The 25,504-nt window shown below is 47.1% G+C and overlaps 2 protein-coding genes across 2 annotated transcripts; one reads left to right on the forward strand and one right to left on the reverse strand.

Moving 5' to 3' along the window:
- Positions 1-1,900: 1,900 nt before the first annotated feature.
- On the reverse strand, positions 1,901-11,320 carry crybb1l3 (crystallin, beta B1, like 3). The gene is made up of 6 exons (XM_055658151.1): positions 11,197-11,320; positions 10,517-10,593; positions 8,553-8,671; positions 6,286-6,418; positions 4,431-4,573; positions 1,901-2,258 (listed from the first exon to the last, which is right to left on the reverse strand). Exons 2-6 carry the CDS (start codon positions 10,580-10,582, stop codon positions 2,090-2,092), a joined length of 630 nt encoding a protein of 209 aa, XP_055514126.1. The 5' UTR covers positions 10,583-10,593; positions 11,197-11,320; the 3' UTR covers positions 1,901-2,089.
- On the forward strand, positions 6,845-21,691 carry LOC129710864 (beta-crystallin A1-like). The gene is made up of 7 exons (XM_055658152.1): positions 6,845-7,192; positions 14,969-15,172; positions 16,210-16,266; positions 16,373-16,491; positions 19,343-19,484; positions 20,247-20,389; positions 21,363-21,691. The coding sequence occupies exons 3-7, from the start codon at positions 16,234-16,236 to the stop codon at positions 21,508-21,510; spliced, it is 585 nt and encodes a 194-aa protein (XP_055514127.1). The 5' UTR covers positions 6,845-7,192; positions 14,969-15,172; positions 16,210-16,233; the 3' UTR covers positions 21,511-21,691.
- The last annotated feature ends 3,813 nt before the right edge of the window (positions 21,692-25,504 follow it).

Here is a 25,504-nt window from a genome sequence, read left to right on the forward strand (position 1 = left end):
AATGTACAAACTCCGTACAGACAGCACCTGTAGTCGGGATCGAACCTGGGTCTCTGGCGATGTGAGGCGAGTTTGATCTTTAGCCATAGAGTGATACAGCGTGGAAACATGTCCCTCGGCCCAACTTGCCCCATCGACACCAATCCCACTTGCCTGTGTTTGACCCATATCTCCCCAAACCTGTCCTATCCATGTACCTGTCTAACTGTTCCTTAAACGTTGATCTGGTCCCAACCTCAACTACCTCCTCTGGCAGCTTGTTCCATACACCCACCACCCTCTGTGTGAAAAGGTTACCCCTCAGATTCCTATTCAATCTTTTCCCCTTCACCTTGAACCTGTGTCCTCTGGTCCTCTGGTCCTCGATTCCCCAACTCTGGGCAAGAGACTCTACCCGATCTATTCCCCTCATGATGTTTTATTCCTCGAGAAAATCTAACGCTGCTTTCATGTGAGAAGGGGCAAAGTCTAAAGGAAATGGACCGGCCAACTTTGTTACACAGAGGGCGGTAGGTGCCCACAGTGCCAGGGGTGGTGGTGGAGGCAGATGTGACAGATGGGTGCATGGATATGCAGGGACTGGAGGTGATATGGATCACAGGCAGACAGATGAGATCAGTTTAACTTGGGCGGCATGGACATTGCGGGCCGAAGGGCCTGTTCCTGTACTATACTGTTCTACTTTTCATATACTATAACCAGATTCTATCCAGTTGAATGGTGTTATTAGTTAGTAATATTAGTTAAGAAATGTTCTGATCTGGTGTATCTGCATGTTCTTAATGTATTCTTTAAATTGCTACTTCTTATTTCCTAGGTGCTTCCATAGTATTGTTGGGCAGCATGGCGGCACAGCAGTAAAGCTACCACCTCACAGCGCCAGAGACCCGGGTTCGATCCTGACTACGGGTGCTGTCTGTACAGAGCGTGTGCGCTCTCCGCGTGGGCTGTCTCCGAGATCTCCAAAGGCGTGGAGGTTTGTGGGTTAATTGGCTTTGATATCAATGTAAATTTGTCCCTAGTGTGTGTAGGGTATTGTCAGTGTGCGGGGATCACTGGTCAGCATGGACTCGGTGGGCCGAAGGGCCTAATTCTGCTCCTATCACTTGTGACTTCATGACCATATTATATTACAAGCAAGTGAAAGTGCTTACTCCCAGAATTTGCAAATCAATACATTTTTAGTTAATTGCGTTAACATGTTGGTTCCAGTTGGTGTGTGATACGCCCGTGATTAACTGTTCACATTCTCCAGGCCTCTGCATTCCATGCGTGTTGTGCACTAACAATAACAGACTATAGACAGCGAGTTGAAGAAGGTACGGTTTTTATTATCTCCGTTTCAAAGGCAGAGATTTCCTTTTTATTGGCAAAATCAAAATGACACGGGTCACAAATATGGAAAATGATGGAGTTGATAAAATAGACAAGCCCTGGATGTTGTGGTTGGCAAGGGTTAGTTGCCAAAGATGCCCGTATCCCTGAGTAAGACACAGCGATGGTCCACGCTCACCGCACACTGGATTCCCGATACCATATTCCCAAAATCAAATTGAGGGCCACACAAAAAATAAATCATTCATAATGCGCTCAGAAGACAGAGATCTTGAGAAGCTGAAACTGGTTTAAAACTAGAAGGTCATTTCTTTAATGCTTCCAGGATAATTAAGGTTGTTGTGTAGGAAGGAACTGCAGATGCTGGTTTACACCGAAGATAGACACAAAACGCTGGGGTAACTCAGCGGGACAGGCAGCATCTCTGGAGAGAAGGAATGGGTGACGTTTCGGGTCGAGACCCTTCTTCAGACTGAGAGTCAGGGGAAGGGAATTGATCCGAAACGTCACCCATTCCTTTTCTCCAGAGATGCTGCCTGTCCCGCTGAGTTACTCCAGCTTTTAGTGTCCAATGAAGGCGGTAGTCAGAATAAAGAAAATCGTGACAATCAAGGACAATAAAATGACTATAATTTTAAAAGTGGGAATTGGCGGATGTATAACAGTACTTGTGATGGTAGGTTTGGGCTGAAAATGATTTTGAACTTGCGTTGATGAAAATCATTCCCATGGTTGTTGGGAAGCTTGGCTCACTTTAGTGAGTGAACTCGAAGCAGCCCCTCTTGTACCACTGCTGGTCTTTCACACGGCGTATGGATTGTATCAGGGGCTGTTTGGCGCCCCACTCGTTCCAGTGCTTGTAAGGTCCACATTCCAGCACGTACTGGTAGCCTCGATACCCTGGGTATTCATAACCCACCCATCTGCAAAACACAGCACCACAAGAGACGTTGATCAGGAGAACTCTCCACAACTCCTACAGATGCGCCGCAGAAAGCATTTCGATCGGGATGCATCACAACTTGGTTTGGGAACAGCTCCATCCAAGACCGCAGCCCACGTCCAGGGGAATCGACAGCGAGAGGACAAAAACAAAAGGCCTCGGTACTTGTGACAATACACTGAACTAAACAGGTTTGAGGTGAGGGGAGAATGATTTAATGGGAATCTCGGGGAAACTTTTTCACACAGTGTGAGGTGGTTGGTTTATGGAACGAGCTGCTGCAGGAGGTGGTTGAGACAGGGACTATCGCAACGTTTAAGTAACATTCAGACAGGTACATGGATAGGACAGGTTTAGAGGGAGCAAACACGGTCAGGTGGGACTAGTGTAGACCAGGCGTCTTGGTCAGCATGGGCATGTTGGGCCGAATGGCCTGTTTCTGTGCTGTTTGACTATAACATAGATCGTGATGGTTAGCTGTAGGATAAAACTGCAGATGCTGCTTTAAATCAAAGGTAGACACAAAATACAGGAGTAACTCAACGGGACAGGCAGCATCTCTGGAGAGAAGGCTCTGCCTGTCAGGGTGAGTTACTCCAGCATTTTGTGACTACTGTACCTAAGTTTAATGGTTATATGCACTGACAATGGAACAGTGAAATTCTTCCTTGCAGCAGCACAACAGGCCTGTACACCTGACACACAGGGATAATAAATAATAAACAGAATCTCTATAAATTACCTAGTGCCAAATAATCTGCTGCTTAGGGCAACCTAAGCCAGCCCATAGAAGTTCATAGTTCATACAGCAGTTGAGGTCCATGTTGTGCAGAGTTCAAGAGCCTGATGGTTGTTGGGAAGAAGCTGTTCCTGAGCCTGGGGGTCACGGTTTTCAGACTCCTATACCTATTGTCTATTGTCTATTGTCTATTGTCTATTGTCTATTAAAGATAGTGGAGTCAAGGGATATGGGGAGAAGGCAGGAACGGGGTACTGATTGGGGATGATCAGCCAATGATCACATTGAATGGCGGTGCTGGCTCGAAGGGCCGAATGGCCTACTCCTGCATCTATTGTCTATTGTCCATTCTTCCCGATGGTGGGAGTGACAATAAAGAGTTGCTCAAGCAGTTTTCCCCCGCAAACCATCTCGGCTTGTAACATTTTCTCCCTTGAGAAATATCTTTGGCCCCTGCCATTGCTTTTTCCCTGCGTCCATCCAATATCCGATCCACCTGCGGACTATATGGACCCCAGATACTTTATAACTGTGTTCATGCCCTTTATGTGGTGACTATTTGCATACAGCAGGTGCCCAAGCAAAGACTTTCACTGTGACTCGTCATATGGGACAATAAAGTATTTGTTCATGTCCCCAGCTGCACCTTTGTGTCAGAGTGTCAACATAATCAAAGTTGCTAGTGGTTCAAAACTAATTAGAGTATCACAGTATAAAATTAATTTGAGTATAGAAGTTAGGAGGTCATGTTGCAGTTAGATGAGATGTTGGTCAGGCCACATTTAGAGTATTGTGTTCTGTTCTGGGCAAAATGTTACAAGAAAGATGTTGTCGAGCTGGAAAAGGCACAGTGAAGATTTACCAGGATGCTGCCAGGACTTGAGTACTTGATCTATAGGGACAGGTTGAGCAGGCTGGGGCTCTTCCATGGAGCACAGGAGGATGAGGGGTGATCTTATAGTTGTGTATAACACCATGAGAGGAATAGATTGGGTAGATGCACAGAGTCTCTTGCCCAGAGTAGGGGAATCAAGGACCAGAGGACATAGGTTGAAGTTGAAGGGGTAAAGATTTAATACAAACCTGAGGGGTGACATTTTCACACAGAGGGTGGTGGGTGTATGGAATGAGCTACTGCAGGAGGTGGTTGAGGCTGGGACTATCGCAACGTTAAGACAGGTGCATGGATAGGACAGGTTTGGAGGGATACGGGCCAAACGCGGTCAGGTAGGACTAGTGTAGATGGGGTATGTTGGCCGGTGTGGGCAAGTCGGGCCGAAGGGCCTATTTCCACTCTGTGTGACTCTTTGACTCTAATTCTGGGATTCCTTTAGTATTCAGAAGATGCCATTTATTCAAATTAGTCATGTATTTTTTTTTAAATTGCAGTTTGAGGAGAATCTTCCTACTCACGTTCCACCGTTGACCTTGATGCTTGCCACTCTGTCCTGGAAACCGTAGGCCCATAAACTGGGGATGTCCTCATCACAGATCTCCATTTTCCTTCCATCAAAGTTGGCGCACTCATGAAGACAGATCTTGTGATCCTGCCCGTCCTGGGGAGAGAGGTTCAAGAACTTTAAGTGAGGAAGGACATTCTTGCTATTGAGGGAGCCCAGCGTAGGTTTACAAGGTTAATTCCCGGTATGGCGGGACTGTCATATTCTGAGAGAATGGAGCGGCTGGGCTTGTACACTCTGGAGTTTAGAAGGATGAGAGGCAATCTCATTGAAACATATAAGATTGTTAAGGGTTTGGACACGCTAGAGGCAGGAAACTTGTTCCCGATGTTGGGGGAGTCCAGAACCAGGGGCCACAAAGAATAAGAAGTAAGCCATTTAGAACGGGGACGAGGAAACACTTTTTCTCACAGAGAGTGGTGAGTCTGTGGAATTCTCTGCCTCAGAGGGTGGTGGAGGCCGGTTCTCTGGATGCTTTCAAGAGAGAACTAGATAGGGCTCTTAAAAATAGCGGAGTCAGGGGATATGGAGTGAAGGCAGGAACGGGGTACTGATTGTGGATGATCAGCCATGATCACATTGAATGGCGGTGCTGGCTCGAAGGGCCGAATGGCCTACTCCTGCACCTATTGTCAATTGTCTATTGACTATGGGGGGGGGTGCTTCAGTGCAGAGTTCAGTGTGGTGATGGCCTTGGGATAGAAACTGTTTGTTAGTCTTGTGGTGTACGCCTTGATAGACCTGTAGCGCTTTCCTGAAGGCAGAAGGGCAAACTAGTGATAGGAGTGGTGACATGAGTCCTTTAGGATGCAGGATGCCTTCTGCAGCGACAGGAGCTACAGATGTGTCAGTTTCAGTTTAGTTTATTGTCACGTGTACCGAGGTACAGTGAAAAGCTTTTTTGTTGCGTGCTAACCAGTCAGCGGAAAGACAATACATGATTACAATCGAGCCGTCCACAGTGTACAGATACATTATGAGGGAATAACGTTTAGTGCAAGGTAAAGCCAGTAAAGTCTGATTAAAGATAGTCTGAGGGTCACCAATGAGGTAGATAGTAGTTCAGCACTGCCCTCTAGTTGTTGTAGGATGGTTTAGTTGCCTGATAACAGCTGGGAAGAAACTGCCCCTAAATCTGGAGGCATCGTACCATCACATGATAGGAGAAGAATTAGGCCATTCGGCCCATCAAGTCTACTCTGCCATTCAATCATTGGCTGATCTTTCTCTCCCCCCTAACCCCATTCTCCTGCCTTCTCCCCATAACCCCTGACACCCGTAGTAATCAAGAATCTATCTATCTCTGCCTTAAATATTTCCACTGACTAGTGGCCTCCACAGCCTTCTGTGGCAAAGAATTCCACAGATTCACCACCTTGTGACTAAAGAAATTTCTCCTCATCTCCTTCCTAAAAGAACGTCCTTTAATTCTGAGGCTGTGACCTCTAGTCCTAGACTCTCCCACTAGTGGAAACATCCTCTCCACATCCACTCTATCCGGGCTATCTATAGACGCAGTCTTTCCGCTGACATGACAGCATGCGACAAAAAGCTTTTCCCTGTTCTCTCGTACACCTGACAATAAACTGAACTATGTCGGAAGGAACTGCAGATGCTGGTTTAAACCGAAGATAGACACAAGAAGCTGGAGTAACTCAGCGGGACAGGCAGCATCTCTGGAGCGAAGGAGTGGGTGACGTTTCGGTTTCGAGACCCTTCTTCAGACTAAACCAATTTGTAACATGTTAATGTTCATCTCCAGCACTGATAGCCAACTGAGTAATTGGAGATGAGGCTTCGCGTCTTACCATCTTCACGGGCCGGAAGGACATCATGCAGTCAGTGCGGTAACTGTTCGACCAGGAGTCCCAGCGAGGGTATTCCCCCTTCTCCAGCATGAACATCTCCCCGCAGAAGTTCTGCTGCTCGTAGCCCACCCACCTGAAACAACACAAGAGTGCAAGAGAAGTCAACAATCCCCCCAAGAAATTCTGAATGGAGTCAAGTCAAGTCAAGTGAGTTTATTGTCATGTGTCCCTGATAGGACAATGACATTCTTGCTTTGCTTCAGCACACAGAACATAGTAGGCATTTACTACAAAACAGATCAGTGTGTCCATATACCATAATATAAATATATACACACATGAATAAATAAACTGATAAAGTGTAAATAACAGATAATGGGTTATTAATAATCAGAGTTTTGTCCGAGCCAGGTTTCATAGCCTGATGGCTGTGGGGAAGTAGCTATTCCTGAACCTGGTTGTTGCAGCCTTCAGGCTCCTGTACCTTCTTCCTGAAGGTAGCAGGGAGATGAGTGTGTGGACAGGATGGTGTGGGTCCTTGGCGATACTGCCAGCCTTTTTGAGGCAGCGACTGCGATAAATCCCCTCGATGGAAGGAAGATCAGAGCCGATGATGGACTGGGCAGTGTTTACTACTTTTTGTAGTCTCTTCCTCTCCAGGGCGCTCAAGTTGCCGAACCAAGCCACGATGCAACCAGTCAGCATGCTCTCTCTACTGTGCACCTGTAGAAGTTAGAGAGAGTCCTCCTTGACATACCGACTCTCCGCGATCTTCTCAGGAAGTAGAGGCGCTGATGAGCTTTCTTGACGATTGCATTAGTGTTCTCGGTCCAGGAAAGATCTTCAGAGGCGTGCAAGTCCAGGAATGGAGAACTCGCATCAAGCATTTAATGGACGCTGCTCAGGGGTAAGTGAAAGCCTCACACAAGGGAAGGTAGACAAAAGTACTGGAGAAACTCAGCGGGTGCAGCAGCATCTGTGGAGCGAAGGAAATAGGCAACGTTTTCGGCCCGAAACGTTGCCTATTTCCTTCACTAGGTTGCCTATTTCCTTCGCTTCATAGATGCTGCTGCACCCGCTGAGTTCCTCCAGCACTTTTGTCGACACTCACACAAAGGAAGTTTGGTGTCTATCCAGTGCTCTAGTTGTGGACAAAAATGTGCTGGTTCACAGGACTAACGTGTCTTCATCTGGCAGCTCGTTCCATACACCTAGTGAAAAATCTGCCCCTCGAGTTCCTATTAAATCTTCCCCACCTCCCCCCCTCACCTGAAACCTGTGTCCTCTGGTTCTTGATTCCACTACTCTGGGAAAAACGCAGTGTATTCACCCGATCTATTCCCCTAATGATTTCATACACCTCTACAAGATCACCCATCATACTCCTGCGTTCCAAGGAACAGAGTCCCAGCCTGCACCAATCTCTCCTTTTAGGTCAGGCCCTCGAGTCCTGGTAATATCTTCATTCATCCTTATTTAGAGGTGGCGCAGCGGTAGAGTTGCTGCCTCACAGCGACATGTCAGAGACCCGAGTTCCATCCTGACTACAGGTGCTGTCTGTACGGAGTTTGCACGTTCTCCCCGTGACCTGCGTGGGTTTTCTCCGAGATCTTCGGATTCCTCCCACACTCCAGGTTTGTAGGTTAGCTCTGCAGCGGACAGGAGAGCCCTTCAAAGGGTCATCAACACCGCACAAAAAATCACTGGCTGCCCACTGCCCTCCCTGAAGGACATCTTCAGCTCTCGCTGCCTTGGCAGGGCAGCCAACATCCTGAAGGACCCTTCCCACCCTGGACACAACCTGTCCCACCTGCTGCCCTCTGGCAGACGGTACAGGTCTTTCAAAACCCGCACAAACAGACTCAGAGACAGTTTCTACCCCATAGCCATACGTGAATTTAACAATGCAAAATAAGTAATAACACTCACATTCAACTGAATGGTTCTACCTCAGCTGCTATTGTTATTTATCTGTAATTTTTTTATTTTTTTTATATGTATGCAATTTTATCTTATCTTATATATTTAAAATTGCTCTTATGAATCGCACCGTGGGATTGACTTTAAATTTCGTTGTACCACCATGTGCAATGACATTAATTGGCTTTGTGTAAATGTAAATTGTCCCCTAGTCTGTGTAGGATAGTGTTAGTGTGCGGTGGGATCGCTGGGCGACACGGACTCGGTGGGCCGAAGGGCCTGTTTCCGCGCTGTATCTCTAAGCTAAACTAAAGATGAAGAGAGAGGGAGATAGAGAGGACACTCACGGTCCACACTCGACACGGATGGACCCCACGCGGTCGAAGCCTCGGTCACAGATGTTCCTGCACTCGCCGTTAATATCCACCCATCGCCCCTGGAAGTTTTCATGTTCGTAGATGATGATCTGAGAATCAAGGAGAGAGGAATGAGGATGAAGGGCGGCACGGTGGCGCAGCGGTAGAGTCGCTGCCTCACGGCTCCAGAGACCCGGGTTCCATCCTGACTACGGGGCCTGTCTGTATGGAGTTTGTACGTTCGCCCCGTGACCTGCGTGGGGTTTTCGCCGAGATTTTTGGTTTTTGATCCCACACTCCAAAGACGGCACAGGTTTGTTGGTTAATTGGCTTGGTGGTATGTGTGTATTGTCCCTGTTTAAGAAGGAACTGCAGATGCTGGAAAAATCGAAGGTAGACAAAAATGCTGGAGAAACTCAGCGGGTGAGACAGCATCTATGGAGCGAAGGAATAGGTAAAGTGTCCCTAGTGTGTGTAGGATAGTGTTAGTGTGCGGGGATCGCTGGTCGGCGCGGGCTTGGTGGGCCGAAGGGCCTGTTTCCGTGCTGTATCTCTAAATTAAACTAAACTAAACTAAACTCAGTCACCGCTGCATCACTGACACTTTGACGCTTACCTGAACACTGGGCATCTTACCGCTGACTGGATCGCACGCAACAAAATCTTTTCACTACACGTGACAATGAACTAAACTGAACTAATCCAGTGATGATTTACTGTATGAGGGTGTTGTCAGGATTCAAGGGCCTGAGCTATAGACTGAGGTTGAGCAAGTGGGGACATTAATCTTTGGAGGGTGAGGGGCAATCTTATAGAGGTGTCCAAAGTTATGAGAGGAATTGAGAGGGTGAATCTTTTACCCAGAGTAGGGAAATCGAGAACCTGAGGTCACAGGTTGAAGGTGAGAGGGGGAAGATTTGTTAGGAACCTTATGACTGTTGGCAGACCAATTTCCCTCCTGTGTCATAGTCGTTGGGGGGTGGGAGATTGCAACCTTCACCTGGTCCGCCCTGTTTCGGCGAATGCAATCAACCTGCCGTGCACAGTCAAATAAGATCAAATAGAACAAGTTGGCCAACAACTTTAGGCTGCGTACGCCGTACACAAGTAGTAGAAGAATCATAGTGGTAATCGTAGCAATAGGAAGCTTTTCACTGTGCCTCAGTGTGGGTGGCAATAATAATCCTAAAACTCATCCAATAAGCAGTCTGTCATGGGATTATGTCATCCATTCTTTTCAGAAACTCCAAGTTATTTCACATTAAGGTTTAAAAATGAGGGCCATTGTTTAACAGTATTGAATTGAATTGAACGATACAGCGCGGAAACAGGCCCTTCGGCCCACTGAGTCCGTGCCGACCATCGATCACCCCTTCACACTAGTTCCATGCTATCCCACTTTCTCATCCACTCCCTACACACGAGGGACGATTTACAGAGGGTTGATTAACCTGCAAACCCGCACGTCTTTGGAGTGTGGGAGTGAATCGGAGCACCCAGAGAAATCCCACGCGGTCACAGGGAGAGCGTGCAAACTCCTCACAGACAGCACTCAAAGTCAGGATTGTACCTGGGTTTTCAGTTTAGAGATACTGTACAGCGCGGAAACAGGCCCTTCGGCCCACCGAGCCCGCGCTGACCAGCGATCCCTGCACGCTAACACTATCCTACACACACTAGGGACAATTTTTACATTTACTCCAAGCCAATTCACCTACAAACCTGCACGTCTTTGGAGTGTGGGAGGAAACCAAAAATCTCGGAGAAAACCCCACGCAGGTCACGGGGAGAATGTGCAAACTCCGTACAGACAGCACACGTAGTCAGGATCGAACCTGGGTCTCGGGCGCTGTGAGGCAGCGGCTCTACCCGCTGCAGTGATTGCTTGTTTTCATTGACCTCTATAAAAACACATTATTAATAACTTTTGAATGGAAATACAAGGAGACACATACCCTGTTACTGCGCAGGCCGGATGCAGAGTGGCTCCCAATGCCGCCTTGTGTTCCACTGTGTGACATTGTGCTGACAGCTAGAACAATCAACAAAGAAAAACAAATCTATTCAGTTTTGATGCTAAGTATATTTTACACCGTTTTTATTAGTGACTTGTTTAGTTTAGTTTAGTTGAGAGAAACAGCACGGAAACAGGCCCTTCGGCCCATCCAGTCCGCACCAACCAGCGATCCACGGACATTGACACTACCCTACACACACTAGGGACAATTGTGTATTTACACCAAGCCAATTAACCCACAAACTTGTACGTCTTCGGAGTGTGGGAGGAAACCGAAGCACCCGGAGAAAACCCACGCAGTTCACGGGGAGAACGTACAAACACCGTACAGACAGCGCCCGTAGTCAGGATTGAACCCGGGTCTCTGGCCCTGTGAGGCAGCAACTCTACCGCTGTGCCACCGTGCCGCCCTAAACTCATATGTATAACCCAGGCAGCCAAGATAATCAACAACTATTCTGAGGCTGTGACCCGCTGGTCCTAGACTCTCCCAATGGTGGAACCATCCTCTCCACATCCACTCTGTCCAAGCCTCTGGAAAACATGGACAGGTGACGTTCCGGGCCGGGACCCTTCCTCAGACCCACCCCATTGAAGACTGACTTCCCCACAGCTCACCTAACAACAGCTCGCTGCTTTGCCAGGCAAGAACAAGTATGATCAGTAATGTTTAGGCTGCAGCTCATCGTTTTTATACCCCCAGAGGATTTGCACCTTGTTTTCCTTTCTCCCCCTTTTTGAACGAGGTTGGGTGATAAACAGATGGACAAAGCAAACTGCAGAGAGCAGGGTTAGCAGAAGCTGACTCCAGCCCATTGCATTGTCCCACACTGGCAACATCGCGCACATCAGCATAAAACCCTCTCAGCCGCAGACAGGAGAGGATCAGGGAACAAAGAGCTGACTGACTAGACTGCTTTGCCTGGCTCATGTTTAGCTTATGCTGCAAGTGTCATAGAAATATTTCCGTTTAGCAAGAACACAAAGGGGTGAAATGAGGGGTAGCCTTTTTCACACAGAGAATAGTGGTGGGTGTATGGAACGAGCTGCCAGAGGAGAGAAGGGCCTCGAGCCAGAAATGTCACCCATTCCTTCTCTCCAGAGATGCTGCCTGTCTTGCTGAGTTACTCCAGCTTTTTGTGTCTATCTGCCAGAGGAGGTAGTTGAGGCAGGGACTATCCCAACGTTAGACAGGTACATGGATAGGGCAGGTATGGAGGGATATGGACCAAACAGGTGGGACTAGTGTAGCTGGGACATGTTGGGAAGTTGGGCCAAAGAGCCTGTTTCCACACTGTATCACTCTATGATATGCTGAAGGCTTCAGGTGAATTCGATAAACTAACCAACACATTACACACCCTCACCTGTTCAATTACATTTTTTTGTTAAATTTGCACGTTTATCCAAATGTGGGAAGTTGATGAGCAGGTGGTTGTCCAGGTAAGTGGATAGGAACATGGGCCCAACGCAGGCAAATAGGGAAACGTAGAAACAAAGAACTGGTTTATGCCAAAGATGGACACAAAGTGCTGGAGTCACCCAACAGGTCAGGCAGCATCTCCGGAGAAACAGGACACGTGACGTTTCTTCTTCGGGTCAAATGGGACTATCTTAGGTGGGGCCCCTTGGTCAGCATGGGTGTTTTGGGCTGAAGGGCCTGTTTCCGTGCTGTCTGACACAATGACACAAGTACATGTCTCCAACCATTTTAAGGCACAGCGGTGCAGCGGGTAGAGCTGCTGCCTCACAGCGCCAGAGCCTCGGGTTCGATCCTGACCTTGGGCGCTGTCTGTACGGAGTTTGTACGTTCTACTTTTGACCGTGTGGGTTTCCTCCGGGTGCTCCGGTTTCCTCCCACATCTCAAAGACGTGCGGGTTTGTAGGGTAATCGGCCCCTCTGTAAATTGTCCCTAGTGTGTAGGGAGTGGGTGGGAAAGTGGGATAGCATAGAACTAGTGTGAACAAGTGATCGATGGTCGGCACGGACTCAGTGGGCCGAAGGGCTCGTTTCCATGCTGTATCTTTTAACCTATTCGATCAATTGAACCGTAAATTAATGTAGAAATGGGAACAAGAGCGTTATTATGATTTCAGTTTCAGTTTCAGTTTAGTTCATTGTCACGTGTACCGAGGTACAGTGAAAAGCTGTTGTTGCGTGCTAACCAGTCAGCGGAAAGACAACACGTGATTACAATCGAGCCGTTTACAGTGTACAGATACATGATAAGGGAATAACGCTTAGTGCAAAGTCCGATCAAGGATAGTCCGAGGGTCTCTAATGAGGTAGATAGTAGTTCAACACTGCTCTCTAGTTGTGGTAGGATGGTTCAGTTGCCTGATAACAGCCGGGAAGAAACTGTCCCTGAATCTGAGCTGCCCAAAACACACACCTCCAGGTTCAGAGACAGTTTCTTCCCAGTTGCCATCAGGCAACTGAACCATCCTACCACAGCCAGAGACCAATCCTGAACTACTATCTACCTCATTAGAGACCCCCGGTCTACCTTTGATCGGACTTTACTGGACTTTATCTTCCACTAAACCTTATTCACATTATTCCATTCATCATTTATATCTAGCACGTAGCAAAAGCTTTTCACTGTACCTCGGTACACGTGACAATAAACTAAACTGAACTTTAGTTGTGTGTGTGGTTTTGTGTTATAGTCGCCCCCATATTTGGTTTGGTCCTTGGCTACAGAGCCCCTGTCAACAACAACTGTGTTTCAGTCCAGCTAATTCCTTTTTCCTGAGTGTAGTTGAGTTTATTAATGCCACGTTGCGTGTTATCCAGTCAGCGGAAATTTAAGATCTTTAGTTTAGTTTAGAGATACAGCATGGAAAATGGCCCTTTGGCCCATCGAGCCCATGCTGACCAGCGAGCACCCGTTCACAATACTTCTGCGTTACCCCACCCTCTCATCAACTCCCTACGCATTAGCAGTCATTTTACAGAAGGCCAATTAACGTACATGTCCTTGGAAAGCGGGAGGAAACCGGAGCTCCTGGAGAAAACCCACGCGGTCACAGAGAGAGAACGTGCAAACTCCACTCCCGTAACCAGGACCAAATTATTGTTATATTATTTATAGTTATAATTAGTTTAGATTGAGGGATTAATTATAATCATAACTAATGTATTTATAAAATAAATCGAATTCTATTATCCTGACATCGTTCCTTGCTCTTTTAGTAGTAACAATACTGCCACTGCTAAAAGAGCTACTGGGTGGCATGATGGCGCAGCGGTAGAGTTGCTGCCTTATGCCCCTGTCCCACTTAGGAGATCTGAACGGAAACCTCTGGAGACTTTGGGCCCCACCCAAGGTTTCCGTGCGGTTCCCAGAGGTTCCCAGAGGTTTTTGTCAGTCTCCCTACCTGCTTCCACTACCTGCAACCTCCGGCAAACCACCTGCAACCTCCGGGAACCACACGGAAACCTTGGGTGGGGTCCGAAGTCTCCAGAGGTTTCCGTTCAGGTTTCCTAAGTGGGACGGGGCATTACAGCGCTTACAGCGCTGGAGACCCGGGTTCGATCCCGACTACAGGTCCTGTCTGTACGGAGTTCGTATGTTCTCCCCGTGACCTATGTGGATTTTCTCCGAGATCTTCGGTTTCCAAAGACGTACAGGTATGTAGGTAAATTGGCTTGGTAAATGTAAAAATTGTCCCTAGTGTGTGTAGGATAGTGCTAATATCCCATAGTTTCAAGAGAGAGTTAGATTTAGTTCTTCAGGCTAAAGGAATCAAGGGATATGGGGAAAACGCAGGAACGGGGTACTGATTTTAGATATCCGCCACGATCATATTGAATGGCGGTGCTGGCTCGAAGGGCCGAATGGCCTACTCCTGCACCTATGTTTCCATGTTATTATGTGGATATCACTGGTCGGCGCAGACCCGGTGGCCGAACGGCCTGTTTCTGCGCTGAATCTTTAAACTAAACTAAACTAAATATCTCAAGTAAGCTAAATTTGTCCAACTGAAACAGCAGAGAGACAGATTCCATTAAGTTTGATGTTTAAGGAAGAACTGCAGATGCTGAAAAAATCAAAGGTAGACAAATATGCTGGAGGAACTCAGCAGGTGAGGCAGCATCTATGGAGAGATGGAATAGGTGACGTTTCTGGTCGAGACCCTTCTTCAGACTGGTCTTGACCCGAAACGTCGCCTATTCCTTTTCTCCATAGATGCTGCCTCACCCGCTGAGTTCCTCCAGCATTTTTGTCTACAAGTAAGTGTGATGGTTTGGCGTACAATTTAAGGGCTTTGTAATTTTTTAATAAATTGGATTTAATAGGCCACATTGAGCAGTTGTGTCTAGGTTTTTGTCTAAAGTTATTTGTGCATATACTGTGGGCGTGCAGATTTTAATCTTTCTGCTCAGACAGCAACAGAGTTGTGGCACAAATCCCTGGGATCAGCCGTGGACAATGACCTGTTGACGTACAGTATTGCCCGCTGTGTGCATGGCAAATCACACTCCAGCACTTCTGACTTTCCATTGAAAGTTTGACTATATATAGTCGAGGGGAATTTGAAATCAGAATCATCTTTGGAAACCTCACCACACCGCACCGGCCCAGCTACGGTAAGATTCACCATCGTCGGTTTTATTTTATATTTTAAATTTGGTTTAGTTTAGTTTGTTGTTACGTGTACCGAGGTACAGTGAACAGCTTTTATTACTGTGTGCTTAACCAGTCAGCAGAAAGACTATACATGATTACAATCGAGCCGTCCACAGTGTACAGATACAAGATAAAGGGAATAACGTTTAGTGCAAGGTAAAGTCCTGTACAGTCTAAGTAAAGTCCAGTAAAATTAAAGGTAGTAGTAAACTCCGATTAAATATAGCAGAGTTGACCAAGTTTAGGTTTAGAATAGTTCGTTAAGAATAAAGTTTAATTTAGTTTAGTTAAGTTTAGTTTATTGTCCGATTAAAGATAGCATTTTGACCAGATTTGTCCAATTTACTTCAATACATTGAAGGTTTATTTGTGTTTTTAAAACCACCCTCCTGCACCAGTTCTGCTCGTAATGCCACAGAGTTCTTGCCATGGAGGGAGTACAGAGAAGGTTCACCAGACTGATTCCGGGGATGGCAGGACTTTCATATGAAGAAAGACTGGATAGACTCGGCTTGTACTCGCTAGAATTTAGAAGATTGAGGAGGGATCTTATAGAAACTTACAAAATTCTTAAGGGGTTGGACAGGCTAGATGCAGGAAGATTGTTCCCGATGTTGGGGAAGTCCAGAACTAGGGGTCACAGTCTTTTAGGACCGAGATGAGAAAATCAGTTTTCACACAGAGTGGTGAATCTGTGGAATTATCTGCAACAGAAGGTAGTTGAGGCCACAGTTCATTGGCTATATTTAAGAGGGAGTTAGATGTGGCCCTTGTGGCTAAAGGGATCAGGGGGTATGGAGAGAAGGCAGGTACAGGATACTGAGTTGGATGATCAGCCATGATCATATTGAATGGCGGTGCAGGCTCGAAGGGCCGAATGGCCTCTACTCCTGCACCTATTTCTATGTTTCTAAAGTGCAGATAAGCCTTTTTATGCATCAAATTATTGATAAAATCCTAATTTTAAGATGAAATTATACTCTGTCCTAAAATGTAGGTTTGACAACACTGAAGAATCAACATGGCCCAAACTAACCCTGCCGGCCTGTTCAAGGTGAGTGCTTGTTTTATCCGATATTTAATCAAGATTTAAACATTTTTCTTCCTTGACTGCCTTCGAACTTGACGGAGTATCACAAAGAGTGTGGCTCTGCTTGCAGATCACTGTTTACGATCAGGAGAACTTCCAGGGAAAAAGGATGGAGTTTACAGCATCGTGCAAGAACATCATGGAGTGTGGCTTTGACAATGTCCGATCCGTCAAAGTCGACTGTGGAGCGTAAGTAACTGGGCCTGTACTCGCTGGAGTTTAGAAGGATGAGGGGACACCTCGTCGAAACTTACAGAATAATGAAAGGCATAAATAGAGTGGATGTGGAGAGGATGTTTCCACTGGTGCGAGAGTCTAGGACCAGAGGGCACAGCCTCAGAATTAAAGGGCACTCTTTTAACAAGGGAATGAGGAGGAACTTCTTTAGTCAGAGGGTGGTGAATCTGTGGAACTCATTGCCACCGAGGGCTGCGGAAAGCCAGGTCAGTGGATATTTTTAAGGCAGAGATGGACAAGTTCTAGATTAGTACGGGTGTCAAGGGTGTCGGAAAGAGCTACAGATCGAAGGTAGACACAAAATGCTGGAGTAACTCAGCGGGACAGGCAGCATCTCTGGAGAGAAGGAATGGGTGACATTTCGGATCGAGACCCTTCTTCAGACAGATGACAGGGGAGTGGGCTGGACAGAGAAAGAAAAAAGTCAGAGACATTCTAGTCTTAGTGTCAAGGGTTATGGGGAGAAGGCAGGAACATGGGATTAGGAGGCAGAGATGAATCATGATTGAATGGTGGAGTAGACATGATGGGCCGAATGGCCTAATTCTGCTCCTAATACCTGTGAACTTGTAAGTCAACAGTCGTTACATACTTTTACAAGACGACCCTATCTGGAACAGCCACTGTCAGCACACATTCAGGGAAGTAATGGAAGGAACTGCAGATGCTGGTTTAAACCAAAGATAGACACAAAATGCTGGAGTAATTCAGTGGGTCAGGCAGCATCTCTGGAGAGAAGGAATAGGTGCGTTTCAGTTCGAGATCCTTCTTCAGGCTGAGAGTCAGGGGAAAGGGAAACGAGAGATATAGACGGTGAGGTAGAGAGATATTGAACAAATGAATGAATGAAAGATATGCAAAAATATAACAATGATATAGGAAACAGGCCACTGTCAGCTGTGGGCTAGGTGAGAACGAGTTACAGACAATGAGACTCATCAAGACGACTTTGAAGCTGGTACGACTTGGGTGAGTGAGGGGAGTGCAAGGGTTACTTGAAGTTAGAGAAATCAATATTCATATCACTGGGGTGTAAGCTGCCCAAGGAAAATATGAGGTGCTGCTCATCCAATTTGCATTTGGCCTCACTCTGACAGTGGACGAGGCCCAGGACATATAGGTCAGTGTGGGAATGGGAGGGGGAGTTAAAGTGTTTAGTAACTGGGAGATCAGGTACGTAGAGGCTGACTGAGTGAAGGTGTTGAGCCCGGTCTTCGTTTGGTCTTGCCGATGTATAGGATGTATAGGATGTGATGTTGAGGCTCCACAAGGCACTGGTCAGAACATATTTGGAATATTGTGAGCAGTTTTGGTCACCATATCTGAGGACGGATGTGCCGGCTCTGGAGAGGGTCCAGGGGAGGTTTACAAGAATGATCCCAGGAATAAGTAGGTTATGATAAGCGCTTGTCGGCACTGGGCCTGCACTCGCTGGAGTTTAGAAGGATGAGGGGACACCTCATTGAAACTTACCGAATAGCGAAAGGCCTGGATAGAGTGGATGTTGGAGAGGATGTTTCCACTAGCGGGAGAGTCTAGGTCCAGAGGCCATAGCCTCAGAATTAAAGAACATACATTTAGGAAGGAGATGAGGAGGAACATCCCTCTAAACCTGTCCTATCCATGTACCTGTCCAGTGTATATTTAAATATTGTGATAGTACCTGCCCCAACTACCTCCTCCAGCAGCCCATTCCACATGACCATCACATTTTGTTACTCCTGTATTCCTTTCCCCTCCCTCCCCCACCCTAGTCATCCTACCAGTTCCACTGTTCGCCTCGTTGTATCCCTCTTGTTAACACATCTTCCCCAGCCAACAATAGACCATTGTGAGCTCCACCCTTCCTGAGGTCATCTGTGGCCGGCCCTTTGCAATCTTTCAGTCTGGAGAAGGGCCCTGACCCGAAACGTCATCAATTCCTTTTTCTCCAGAGATGCTGCCTGACCCGCTGAGTTACTCCAACATTTTGTGTCCATCTTCGGAAAAAATGTTGCCGCTCAGGTTCCTAAGAAAGGGCATCAAGTACCAATGAAGTGTCAGAGATCTGATCAGAAGTCTCAATAGTCTGAAGAAAGGTCTCGGCACGAAACATCACCAATCCCTTGTTCTCCAGAGATGTTGTCTGACCCGCTGAGTTACTCCAGCATTTTGTTTCTATCTGAAGTATTGAAGATACTTGGTTAGATTTAGCTCTTAGGGCTGATGGAATCAGGGGCTATGGAGAGAAGGCAGGAACGGGGTACTGATTCTGGATGATCAGCCATGATCATAATGTTCCCAATGTGGGGCGAGTCCAGAACCAGGGGCCACAGTCTTAGAATAAAGGGGAGGTCATTTAAGACTGAGGTGGGAAAAAAAGTTTTCACCCAGAGAGTTGTGAATTTATGGAATTCCCTGCCACAGAGGGCAGTGGAGGCCAAGTCACTGGATGGATTTAAGAGAGAGTTAGATAGAGCTCTAGGGGCTAGTGGAGTCAAGGGATATGGGGAGAAGGCAGGCACGGGTTATTGATAGGGGACGATCAGCCATGATCACAATGAATGGCGGTGCTGACTCGAAGGGCCGAATGGCCTCCTCCTGCACATATTTTCTATGTTACTATGAATTGTGGTGCTGGCTCGAAGGGCTGAATGGCCTACTCCTGCACCTATCGTCTATGTTTCTATATTAAGTACCAATGAACCCTTGCATCAAGACTGTTATGTTGAGAACATGATGACAAATGGAGACAATAAGGTATTTGTGACTTGAGTTGCCTAGGTTTTGAAGATCTGACTTGTACGATCGGTTCTTCCCGCAGGTGGGTTGGCTACGAGCATTCCAGCTTCTTTGGGCAGCAGTTCATCCTGGAGAAGGGGGAGTATCCTCGTTGGGATGCGTGGAGCGGAAGCAACGCCTACCACACCGAGAGGCTCATGTCCTTCCGACCCATCGGCTCTGCAGTGAGTTGGATGGATGGATGAGTGGATGAGTGAATGGATGGATGGATATTAATGAATTAATGAATGAATAAATGGTAGACACAAAATGCTGGGTGAGGCAGCATCTATGTAGAGAAGGAATGGGCGACGTTTCGGGTCGAGACCCTTCAATAAATGATACATGTGACAAGCCGCAGTGATATTCTTGTCCTCAGGAGAGAACTCGATTTAGCTCTTAGGGCTAAAGGAACCAAGGGATGTGGGGAGAAAGCAGGAACGGGGTACTGATTCTGGGTGATCAGCCATAATCATATTGATTGGTGGTGCTGGCTCGAGAGGCCAAATGGCCTACTCCTGCACCTATTATCTATGTTTCATTGTAACCACATAAAGGGTCTTGGATAGAGTGGATGTGGAGAGGATGTTTCCACTCGTGGGAGAGTCTAGGACCAAAGGTCACAGCCTCCGAATTAAAGAACATTCCTTTAGGAAGGGGATAAGGAGGAGTTTCTTTTGAGGGTGGTGAATCTGTGGCATTCTTTGCCACAGACGGCTGTGGAGGCCACATCTGTGGATATTTATAAGAGACAGATAGATTCTTGATTAGTGTGGGTGTCAGGGGTTATGGGGAGAAGGGAAGAGAATGAGGTTGAGAGGGAGAGATAGATCAGCCGTGATTGAATGGCAGAGTCGACTTGATGGGCCGAATGGCCTAATTCTGTTCCTATCACTTATGAACTTCTGAGCTACAAAGTTGCTGACTGTCCATGGTATTTCTTGTAGCACCATAAAGAGTCCAAGATCATCATCTTTGAGAAGGAGAACTTCATTGGTCGCCAGTGGGAGATGTGTGATGACTACCCTTCTCTACAAGCCATGGGCTGGTGCAACAATGAAGTTGGATCCATGAAGATCCAGGCTGGAGCGTAAGTCATCCTCCGTATCGACAATGTTGAAGTGGTTAGATCCAGTAAAATCTTGTAGATGTAGCCCAGTCCATCACACACACCACACTCCCCACCATTGTAGATGTGGCCCAGTCCATCACACACACCACACTCCCCACCATTGTAGATGTAGCCCAGTCCATCACACACACCACACTCCCCACCATTGTAGATGTAGCCCAGTCCATCACACACACCACACTCCCCACCATTGTAGATGTGGCCCAGTATATCACACACACCACACTCCCCACCATTGTAGATGTGGCCCAGTCCCACACACACACCACACTCCCCTCCATTGTAGATGTAGCCCAGTCCATCACACACACCACACTCCCCACCATCACACAGACCACACTCCCCACCATCGACTCCATCTACACTTCAAGCTGCCTCAGGAAAGCAGCCGACATCATCAAAGACTTGTCCCTGTCCCACCCCGGTCATTCCTTCTTCTCCCCGCTCCCGTCCGGCAGAAGGTACAGAAGCTTGAAATCGTGCACCACCAGACACAGGAACAGCTTCGTCCCCTCTGTTACCAGGCTTCTGAACGGCCCTTCCATAAGCTAGGGTGCTGTCCGATTCACCTCGACCCCATTGCGGACATTGGACTTTGTCTCTGGAGCTGATGCGCCACAATTGCTTGAGACTTTAGAGACACAGCACGGAAACAGGTCGGTCAGCCCACCAAGTACCTGCCGACTAGCGCTCATCACATACACTATATCCTACACACACGAGAGACAATTTTACATTTACACCAAGTCAATTAACCTAGAAACCTGCCGTCTTTGGAATGTGGGAGGAAACCGAATTTCTCGGAGAAAACCCACGCGGTCACGGGGAGAACGTGCAAACTCCGTACAGACAGCACCATATTGATAATATGAAGCGAATGTGGTGGGTGTGAAAGTCGGCGTGTGTGTGAAATGTTGTTTGCCGTTTCCAGGTGGGTGTGTTACCAGTACCCAGGTTACCGTGGCTTCCAGTACATCATGGAGTGCGATCGCCATGCCGGAGAGTACAAGCACTGGAGGGAGTGGGGCTCCCACGCCCAGACCTGCCAGATCCAGTCACTCCGCCGTATCCAGGAGTAAACCCCTCTCTCCAATACCTCAGCACAGTCACCAAGACGAGCTGCATCTCTCCAATACACTGCCTGGCCGTCGCTGCTGCAGAAACGCTACCCGTGTACCGAGATCGATTCAACATTGCATTGCAACGTAACTTGGGTCATTAAGATATTCAAATAAAAGTCATAAAAATGTTTGTCTCAAATTACAAGCGAGCTCTTATTTGTTCTAAAGTTATAAAACCGTTTCGTTTGAAGGATCCAGGCTTATAAAATGCAGCTGACATCTACCTGGGACATGTTCCATGAAAAGCCAATTAGATATTGTCAAGCTGGAAAGGGTTCAGAGAAGATTATTGAGTATAGATGTTGGGAGGTTGTGTATCAGTTGTACAAGACGTTGGTGAGGCCACGTTTAGGAGATTAACAAGACTAACAAACAGTTTCTATCCTAAGGCCTTCACCACACTGAACTCTGCACTGAAGCACCCCCCCCATAGTCAATAGACAATAGGTGTAGGAGTAGGCCATTTGGCCCTTTGAACCTGCACCGCCATTCAATGTGATCATGGCTGATCATCCACAATCAGTACCCTGTTCCTGCCTTCTCCCCATATCCCCAGACTCCGCTATCTTTAAGAGCTCTATCTAACTCTCACTTGAAAGCATCCAGAGAATTGGCCTCCACTGAGGCAGAGAATTCCACAGATTCACAACCCTCTGTGTGAAAAAGTTTTTCCTCATCTCCGTTCTAAATGGCTTACCCCTTATTCTTAAACTGTGGCCCCTGGTTCTGGACTCCCCTAACATTGGGAACATGTTTCCTGCCTCTAGCGTGTCCAAACCCTAAATAATCGTATAAGCTTCAATAAGATCCCCTCTCATCCTTCTAAACTCCAGAGTGTACAAGCCCAGCCGCTCCATTCTATCAACATATGACAGTCTAGCCATCCCGGGAATTAACCTGGTGAACTTACGCTGCACTCTCTCAACAACAAGAATGTCCTTCCTCAAATTTGGAGACTAAAACTGCACACAATACTCCAGATGTGGTATCACCAGGGCCCTGTACAACTGCAGAAGGACCGCTTTGCTCCTATATTCAACTCCTCTTGTTACGAAGGCCAACATGCCATTCGCTTTCTTCACTGCCTGCTGTACCTGCATGCTTACTTTCAGTGACTGATGAACAAGGACCCCCAGATCCCGTTGTACATCCCCTTTTCCCAACTTGACACCATTCAGATAATAATCTGCCTTCCTCTTTTTGCCACCAAAGTGGATAACCAAACATTTATCCGCATTAAACTGCATCTGCTGTGCATCTACCCACTCCCTCAACCAGTCCAAGTCACCCTGCATTCTCATAGCATCCTCCTCACAGTTCACACTGCCACCCAGCTTTGTATCATCTGCAAATTTGCTAATGTTACTTTGGATCCCTTCATCCAAATCATTGATGTATATTGTAAATAGCTGCAGTCCCAGCACCGAGCCTTGCAGTACCCCACTAGTCACTGCTGGTCCCCGCACCGAGCCTTGCGGTACCCCACTAGTCACTGCTGGTCCCCGCACCGAGCCTTGTGGTACCCCACTAGTCACTGCCTGCCATTCTGAAAGGGACCCGTTAATCCCTACTCATTGTTTCCTGTCTGCCAACCACTTCTCTACCCATGTCAGCACTCTACCCCCAATACCATGTGCCCTCATTTTGCCAACTAATCTCCTGTGTGGAACCTTATCAAATGCTTTCTGAAAGTCCAGGTACATTACATCCACTGGCTCTCCCTTGTCCATTTTCCTAGTTACATCCTCAAAATATTCCAGCAGATTAGTCAAGTTTGATTCCCCCTTCGTAAATCCATGCTGACTCGGGCCGATCCTGTTACTGTTATCCAAATGTTCAGCTATCTCATCTTTTATAATTGACTCCAGCATCTTCCCCACCACCGATGTCAGGCTAACTGGTCTATAATTCCCTGTTTTCTCTCTCCCGCCTTTCTTAAAAAGTGGGATATATTAGCTACCCTCCAATCCACAGGAACTGATCCTGAGTCTATAGAACATTGGAAAATTATCACCAATGCATCCACGATTTCTAGAGCCACTTCCTTAAGTACCCTGGGATGCAGACCATCAGACCCTGGGGATTTATCAGCCTTCAGTCCCATCAGTCTACCCAACACCATTTCCTGCCTAATGTGGATTTTCTTCATTTCCTCCGTCACCCCAGATCCTCTGGCCACTATATCAGGAAGATTCCCTATCCGACCTCCCTGTCCTGGGTCTCCTCCATTGCCAGAGTGAGCAACAGCGGAAATTGGAGGCACAGCACCTCATATTCCGCCTGGGGACCTTGCGTCCGGATGGCATTAACATTGAATTCTCCCAATTTTGCTAGCCCTTGCTGTCTCCTCCCCTTCCTTAACCCTCTAGCTGTCTCCTCCCATCCGCCCGCCCTCGGGCTCCTCCTCCTCCCCTTTTCCTTCCTTCTCCCCCCCACCCCCCATCAGTCTGAAGAAGGGTTTGGGCCCGAAACGTCGCCTATTTCCTTCGCTCCATAGATGCTGCTGCACCCGCTGAGTTTCTCCAGCAATTTTGTGTACCTTATATCAGAAAGATTGTTTGTGTCCTCCTTAGTGAAGACAGATCCAAAGTACCTGTTCAACTCATCAGCCATTTCCTTGTTCCCCATAATAAATTCACTTTTCTCGGTCTTCAAGGGTCCAACTTTGGTCTTAACTAATTTTTTCCTCTTCACATACCTAAAGAAGCTTTTACTATCCTGCTTCATATTCTTGGCTAGCTTACCTTCGCACCTCATCTTTTCTCCCCGTATTGTCTTTTTGGTTATCTTCTGTTATTCTTTACCCAATCATCTTGCTTCCCGCTCATCTTTGCTACATTGTACTTCTTCACTTTAATTTTTATACTGTCCCTGATGTCCCTTGTCAGCCACGGTCACCCCTTACTCCCCTTGGAATCTTTCTTCCTCCTAGGAATGAACTGATCCTGCACCTTCTGTATTATTCCTAGAAATACCTGCCATTGTTGTTCCACTGTCATCCCTGCTAGTGTATCTTTCCAGTCAACTTTGGCCAGCTCCTCCCTCATGGCCCCATAGTCCCTTTTATTCAACTGTAATACTGACACCTCTGATCTACCCATCTCCCTCTCCAATTGTAGATTAAACCTGACCATGTTATGGTCACTGCCTCCTAATGGCTCATAAACCTCGAGGTCCTTTATCAAATCTAGTTCATTACATAACACTAAATCCAGAACTGCCTTCTCCCTGGTTGGCTCCAATACAAGCTGTTCAAAGAATCCATCACGGAGGCACTCTACAAACTCCCTTTCTTGGGGTCCAGTACCAATCTGATTTTCCCAGTCTACCTGCATGTTGAAATCTCCCATAACAACCACAGCATTACCTTTGCGACATGCCAATTTCAACTCCTGATTCAACTTGCGCCCTATGTCCAGGCTACTGTTTGGGAGCCTGTAGATTAGTCTCATTAGAGTCTTTTTACCCTTACAATTCCTTAGTTCTATCCATACTGACTCCACATCTCCTGTTTCAATGTCACCCCTTGCAAGGGACTGAATTTCATTCCTCACCAACAGAGCAACCCCACTGTCGTCTGTAGTTTGTGTTCAGTTTTAGTCACCCTGTTATAGAACAGACGTTGTCAAGCTGGGAAAGGGTGCAGAGAAGATTTACGAAGATGTTGCCAGGACTAGAGGGTGTGAGCTACAGGGAGAGGTTGAGTAGGCTGGGACTCTATTCCATGGAGCACAGATGACTGATGATCTTGTAGAGGGTGTACAAGGTCATGAGAGGAATAGATCGGGTAAATCCAATCTTTTGCCCAGAGCAGCATTCAAGAACCAGAGGACATAGATTTATGTCTAGAGGGGAAAGATTTAATAGGAACCTGAGGGTCAACATTTTCCCACTGTGGGTGGTGGGTGTATGGAACGAGCTGCCAGTGGAGGTAGTTGAGGCAGGAACTATA

This window comes from Leucoraja erinacea, chromosome 28 (assembly GCF_028641065.1).
Source record: "Leucoraja erinacea ecotype New England chromosome 28, Leri_hhj_1, whole genome shotgun sequence".
NCBI classification, from domain to species: Eukaryota; Metazoa; Chordata; class Chondrichthyes; order Rajiformes; family Rajidae; genus Leucoraja; species Leucoraja erinaceus.